The 7,258-nt window shown below is 42.4% G+C and overlaps 1 protein-coding gene across 1 annotated transcript; it reads left to right on the top strand.

Moving 5' to 3' along the window:
- The first annotated feature begins 6,642 nt into the window (after positions 1-6,642).
- Positions 6,643-6,984, top strand: LOC138893215 (uncharacterized). Its single transcript, XM_070176992.1, has one exon. The coding sequence runs from the start codon at positions 6,643-6,645 to the stop codon at positions 6,982-6,984; it is 342 nt and encodes a 113-aa protein (XP_070033093.1).
- Positions 6,985-7,258: the final 274 nt, after the last annotated feature.

The raw sequence follows: 7,258 nt of genomic DNA, 5'->3' as shown, positions 1-7,258 counted from the left end.
TGTTTGAACAGATACTGAAGGCTACGATGATCAGTAAATACCTCACACGAGACACCGTAGAGGTAATGCCTCCAAATCTTCGGCGCATGAACAATGGCTGCCAATTCTAAGTTATGAACAAGATAATTCTTCTTGTGAACTTTCAATTGTAGTGATGCGTATGCAATCACCCTGCCATTTTGCATTAATACTGCACCAATCCCAATGTCAGATGCATCATAATATACCGTATAAGATCCTGAACCTGTGGCTAATACCAATACTGGCGTCGTAGTCAGAGCAGTCTTGAGCTTCTGAAAGCTCAATTCACACTCGTCTGACCATCTGAATGGGGGCACCTTTCTAGTCATCCTGGTCAATGGGCTTGCTATAGATAAAAATCCCTCCACGAACCGACGATAATAACATGCCAAACCCAGGAAACTCCGAATCTGTGTAACTGAAGTAGGTCTAGGGCAATTCTGAACAGCCTCAATCTTCTTAGGATCCACCTTTATGCCTTCTGCCGATACAACATGCCCCCAAAAGGCAACTGAGTTTAACCTAAACTCGTATTTTGAAAATTTAGCATATAACTGATTATTCTTCAAAGTCTGAAGCACACTTCAAAGATGCTATTCATGCTCCTCTCGACTGCTGGAGTAAATCAAGATATCATTAATGAATACAACCACAAAAGAATCCAAATAGGGCTTGAACACCCGATTCATCAAATCCATAAATGTTGCTGGGGCATTTGTCAACCCAAATGACATCTCTAGGAATTCGTAATGACCATACCGAGTCCGAAAATCTTTCTTAGGGACATCAAATGCCCTAATCTTCAATTGATAGTAACCAAAGCTCAAGTCGATCTTTGAATTGAAGCATTGCTTCGTATTTGGTTATGCCTCATGATTTTCTGAGTGCTTCTATGTGTGTATCCACACTAGTGGGAGACTCTATTGTAGTAAACCATGTCTATCATTCGTGTGTGATTACTATTGGTAGTCTTGAGACTAGTGTGGATCTTTTACTTCTTAATATGGTAGATTTTTATGTCATCTTGGGTATGGATTGCTTGTCACCTTTTTCTAACGACCTGACCTCCACTGCTAATGGCATGACCTCCACCTCTAGCTGCTGACCCCTATCTCTAGCTGGCTGAGCAGGCGGTGAAGCAACCGGTGCCGGTATGATGGCACGAGAATCCTGCCAAGATCTGTTACTCAACAACCTAGGGCAATACCTCTTGATGTGCCCAATGTTCCCACACTCATAACACCCATCCCGATGTCGTGGCTGCTGAAGCTGAAGCTGACCCGAACGGGTCAGATAACCGCTGTAGTGACTCTGGAGTGGCGGTGCACTAATACGAGCTGAATGTGCACTAAATACTGGTTGCCCAGAGTAAGGCATAATAGGATCATGACTCCCTGAAGCACCGGGAGATGCCTGAAGTGTTGAATGAAACGGTCTGGGAGAATGACCTCTACCAAAATTACCCCTGCCTCCAGACGAGGCACCACTGAAACCACCGAACTGACGAGGCCTTTTATCAGACCTCTGCCCTCTCTCCTGTGGCAGAACCATCTCGATCCTCCTCGTGACATTAGCAGCCGCCTGAAAGGAAATCTCACTTCCGGCCTCCTTGGCCATCTGAAGCCTGATAGGGTGAGTGAGTCCCTCAATAAACCTCCTCACTCTCTCTCCCTCAGTAGGTAGTAAAAGGAGAGCGTGACGGGCTAAATCCATAAAACGGGATTCATACTGAGTAACAGTCATACTGCCCTGCTGTAGACGCTCAAATTGCCTGCGGTAATCCTCTCTCAATGTGATAGGGAGGAACCTCTCTAGAAATAGAAAAACTGCTCTCAGGTCAATGTAGGCGATCCAACTGGTCAGGTCAATGTATAATCTCTCCACCACCTCTTGGCGGAACCCGTCATCTGAAATACAGCAAAATCGACCCCATTGGTCTCAACTATACCCATGTTCCGCATCACCTCATGGCAGCGATCATGATAATCATGTGGGTCCTCAGAAGGTGTACCACTGAAGTGAACTGGAAAGAGCTTAGTAAACTTATCCAGTCTCAATAAGGCCTCAGAAGACATGGCGGGCCTATCACCGGCCTGTGCCGTAAAAACTGGCTGAACTACCCCAACTGGCGGGACTGCTGGAGCCTGATTCTGGGGAGCCATCTGCTCCAGAGCAGGAGTAGTGGGAGTTTGTGCTCCTCCCCCAGCCTGTGAGACGGCTGGTGCCACTGGAAATGTACCATTCTTGGCCACACCTTCCATAAGACTTACCAAACGGACTAGAGCGCCCCGAAGCACTGGTGTAGCTATGAATCCTTCCAGGACCTGAACTGGTCCAACTGGTACAGTCTGAACTGAAACCTCTTCTTGAAGATCCACCTGAGGTTCTACAACAGGTGCGGCTGCTCGAGCTCTAGAATGAGCTCTACCTCTGTCTCGGCCTCTAGCACGACCTCGGCCTCGACCTCTACCCTTGGCCATAGTTGCCACCAGGGGCTCTAGTCCCTGTCCGTCGATATATGTATTATATGTTCTCGCCATCTGCGAGAGAATAAGAATAGAATGGTTCAATTATCGATGATAGAATAAAATCGCACGACGGGATAAGAAAGAAGTGATATTATTCCTAAACTTTATAGCCTCTAAAAGATAAGTACATACGTCTCCGTACTGATCCTTTAGACTCTACTAAGTTTTCTCGTGACTCGTGAGACCTATGTAACCTAGTGCTCTGATACGAAGTGTCACAACCCAAAATTCCCACCTTTGGGACCGTGATGGCGCCTAATATTTCACTTGCTAGGCAAGCCAACGTTAGAATATAGTTAGACATTTTAACAAAATGTTAAATTAATTAATAACAAGAAAACAAATGCGGAAATAAAGTCTAAAATAAAGTGAATAATCCATAATAATCGCGATATCTAAATACCATCCAAGAACTGGAGTCACAAGTGCACAGACTTCTAGAATAATACAAATAAAGGTCTGGATAAAATTCAAGCTGTTTGAAATATAATACACAGCTAAGATAATATATAAGGGGACTTCAGAATTGCAAACGCTGTGTAGTTATACCTTAAGTCTCCACTAGTAGCTGTATCCGGGCAAATCTACAGTACGCCGCTGGGACCAACTCCAAAATCTGCACAAGAAGAGCAAAGTGTAGTATCAGTACAACCGATCCCATGTACTGGTAAGTGCTGAGCCTAACCTCGATGAAGTAGTGACGAGGCTAAGGCAGGTCGCTTACATTAACCTGTACACAATAATAATAATAATAATGGGAATAGTAGTAAGACCGGTAAATAATATGAATACTTGAAGTCAATTCAACAGTCACAATCCCTCAAGTTGTTTTCATTGCGGCGTGCAACCCGTTTCCCCAATATAGACTTTAAATAAATTTGTTGCGTCGTACAACCCGATCCCCCAGTATAAACTTTAAATAAATCTGTTGCGGCGTGCAACCCGATCCCCCATATAAACTTTAAATAAATCTGTTGCGGCGTGCAACCCGATCCCCCAATATATTTATTTTCATTTCCGTTGCGGCGTGCAACCCGATCCCCCAATATATTCCTTTTCCTTTTCATTGCGGCGTGAAACCCGCTCCAACAATATAATTTAACAATTCTTAATTATAATAAAAATACTCTCATAAATACCACATTCAGTAAGAAATTATTTAGCAACAAAGTACACAATATTTATAAATTATTTCGAAAACAGTAATGGCAAGTAATAATTAATTGTGAAAATCAGGGAGAAAATAGGCAATTTCATATTTAATATGCTAAATGTCAAGTAGCAATTAAGACACATAAATCACATAAGCATGTAACAATTATTGCATGAATTCAAGAATTAATATTTGACAAGGAATATAGGAGAAACAATTATTATAACAATTAATTCGTGTCTTCAAAACAATTTATGATGTTTAAATAATTATGCAAACAAATAAATTTGACGACGTATAGACACTCGTCACCTCGCCTATACGTCGTTCACATGAATTTCATATAATAAATCATTCAAGGGTTCTATTTCCTCAAGTCAAGGTTAACCACGAAACGTACCTCGCTTCGCAACCAAATTCAAGTTTCCAATACACCCTTGCCTCGCGAATTAGTGTCTGAAATCCTCAAATCTAGTTATAAACAATTCAATATATTCAATACAAATCGTAGGAATTAATTCCATATGAATTTACTAATTTTGCGGATAAAAATCCGAAATTTATCTCAAATCTCATCAGTGGGACCCACATCCCGAATCCGTAAAAAATTAACAAAATCCGAACATCCGTTCCGATACGAGTTCAACCATACATAAATTATCAAATTCCGACACCAGATTGACCTTCAAATCTTAATTTTATATTTTTGGAAGATTTTATAATAATCTGATTTTTCTTCCATAAATTCACGGATTCATGATGTAAATGAGTATGGAATTATGAAATATAATCAATATAGGATAAGGAACACTTACCCCAATGTTTTCCCGTGAAAATCGCCTAAAAAGCTTCTTACCCAAGCTCAAAATCGAAAATGGTGGAAAATGTGACGAAATCCCATTTTCAGAACTTAAGTTCTATTGCCCAGATTTTTACTCATCGGGATAGCGGGAATTCGTTCGCGATCATGTAGAACAATTTCTGCCTAGGTCTATTTTACTCTTCGCGATCGCGGACAACTCTTTGCGACCGCGAAGCATATTTTGGTTGCCCAGATTATTAACTCTACGCGATCGCGTAAATGGTCATGCATTCGCGGAGAACATTTTCTCAGCCTTACGCGATCGCGTACTGACTTGTGTGATCACGTAGCACAAATGGCGTGCCCAGCTTCTGCCTTCATTCCTTCAACGCGAATGCGGCTTGGCCCTCGCGTTCGCAGTGCACTGCGAGCTAACCTTCTGCGATCGCGTGCCTATCTTTGCGAACACGAAGGGGAAAACTCACGGCTCACAATTTCCTCTTCGCGATCGCGGGAATGACTTCGCGATCGCGAAGCACAATGCACCAGATGACAGCTGAAGCTAAAAACCAGATTTTTTTTCAAAGTTCAAATGGTCCGTAGGCCATCCGAAACTCACCCGAGCCCCCGGGGCTCCAAACCAAACATACGCACAAGTCCAAAAACCTCATACGAACTCGCTCGTGCGATCAAAACACCAATTTAACACCTAGAATTATGAATCGGACACCAAATCAAATGAAAATTTTAAGAAAACTTTAAAACTTCTATTTTCACAACCGATCATCCGAATCACGTCAAATCAATCCTGTTTCTCACCAAATTCGACAGACAAGTCATAAATGACATAACGGACCTATAAAAATTTTCAAAACTCGAATCCGATCCCAATATCAATAAAAGTCAATTTGTGGTCAAACTTTGAAATCTTTAAGCTTTTAGGCTTCTAGTTTTCGCCAACTAGCGATAATTCAAGCTAGGGACCTCCAAATTAAATTCCGGGCATACGCTCAAGTCCCAAATCACGATACGGACCTATCAAAACTGTCAAAATACTGATCTGAGTCCGTTTGCTCAAAATGTTGACCAAAGTCAACTCAGTTGAGTTTTAATGCTCTATTTTACATTTTAATCAATTTTTCATATAAATAATTTCCGAAAAATTTTACGGACTACGCACGCAAGTCGAGAAATGATGAATAGTATTTTTCAAGGTCTTAGAATATATAATTAATTATTAAATTTAAAGATGACCTTTTGGGACATCACACATACCATGAAAATGTGGGAGACGGTAGTGGAAGTGAGGGTGAGGAGGCTGGTGTCAATATCCAAAAACCACTTTGGGTTCATGCCTGGTTGTTCTACCACGGAAGCTATCCATCTTATTCAGAGGTTGGTTGAACTGTACAGGGATAGGACGAAGGGATTGCATATGGTATTTATTGACATGGAAAAAGCATACGACAAGGTCCCTAGGGAAGTTCTTTGGAGATGCCTGTAGGTGAAAGGAGTTCTGGTGGCTTATATTAGGATGACTAAGGACATGTATGATGGAGCTAAGACTCGGGTTAGGACAGTGGGGGCAACTCAGAGCATTTTTCGGTTGTCATGGGGTTACACCAAGGATCTGCGCTCAACCCCTTCTTATTTGCTATGGCGATTGACGCACTGACAAACCATATTCAAGGGGAGGTGTCATGATGTATGTTATTCGCTGATGATATCGTTCTGATTGATGAGATGCGAGGCGGTGTTAACGAGAGGTTAGAGGTTTGGAGACGGACCCTTGAGTCTAAAAGTTTCAACCTGAGCAGGACTAAGACAGAATACATGGAGTGTAAGTTAAGCGGCGTGTCCGGAGAAGCAAACATGGACGTGAGGCTTGCCTCTCAAGTCATCCCCAAGAAATAGAGCTTCAAGTACCTGGGGTCGATTATCCAGGGGGATGGGGAGATTGACGAGGATGTCACACACCGTATAGGGGTGGGTGGATAAAATGGAGGCTAGCGTATGGCATCTTGTGTGACAGAAAGGTGCCTCAAGAACTTAAATGTAAGTTCTATTAAGCGGTGGTTAGGCCGGCCATGTTGTATGGTGAAGAGTGTTGTCCAATTAAGAACTCCCATATCCAGAAGATGAAAGTTGCAGAAATGAGGATGTTGAGATGGATGTGTGGCCACACTTTGTTGGATAAGATTATGATTGAAGATATCCGGGTGAAGGTGGTCGTGGCTCCCATAGAGGACAAGATGCGGAAAGCTAAGCTTAGATGGTTCGGGCACGTGAAGAGGAGAAGCATGGATACCCCGGTTAGGAGGTGTGAAAAGCTGGCCTTGACGGGTATGAGGAGAGGTAGAGGACAGCCTACGAAATATTGGGAAGAGATGATCAAGCATGACATGGTGCGGCTGCAGATTTCCGAGGACATGGCCCTTGATAGGAAGTTGTGGAGGTCAAGAATTAGGGTTATATGTTAGGAGATAGGAGGCTAGTATGATATTGTTTTGTTTTAGGCTGCTAGTGGCTCCAGTTGTGTCCTTAGTACTTCATTAGGGTTGTAGGTTAGGTTGTAGGAAGCTAGTCTGGAAGTGTTTTGTCTTCGGATATTAGGGGCTCTTGTTATGTCCATATTATTCCATCGCGTTTGTAGTACTGTGCCATCATTACTGCTTAGTGTTATTACTTTTCTCTCCCTTTTCTGGTTATTATGTTGTTGGTGTTATCTTTCTGGGTTTCTTTGCTGTTACTGCC

Source organism: Nicotiana tomentosiformis, chromosome 5 (genome assembly GCF_000390325.3).
Source record: "Nicotiana tomentosiformis chromosome 5, ASM39032v3, whole genome shotgun sequence".
NCBI classification, from domain to species: Eukaryota; Viridiplantae; Streptophyta; class Magnoliopsida; order Solanales; family Solanaceae; genus Nicotiana; species Nicotiana tomentosiformis.
Note: the sequence above shows the minus strand (reverse complement) of the source record. Positions and strands in the feature narration are given on the sequence as shown.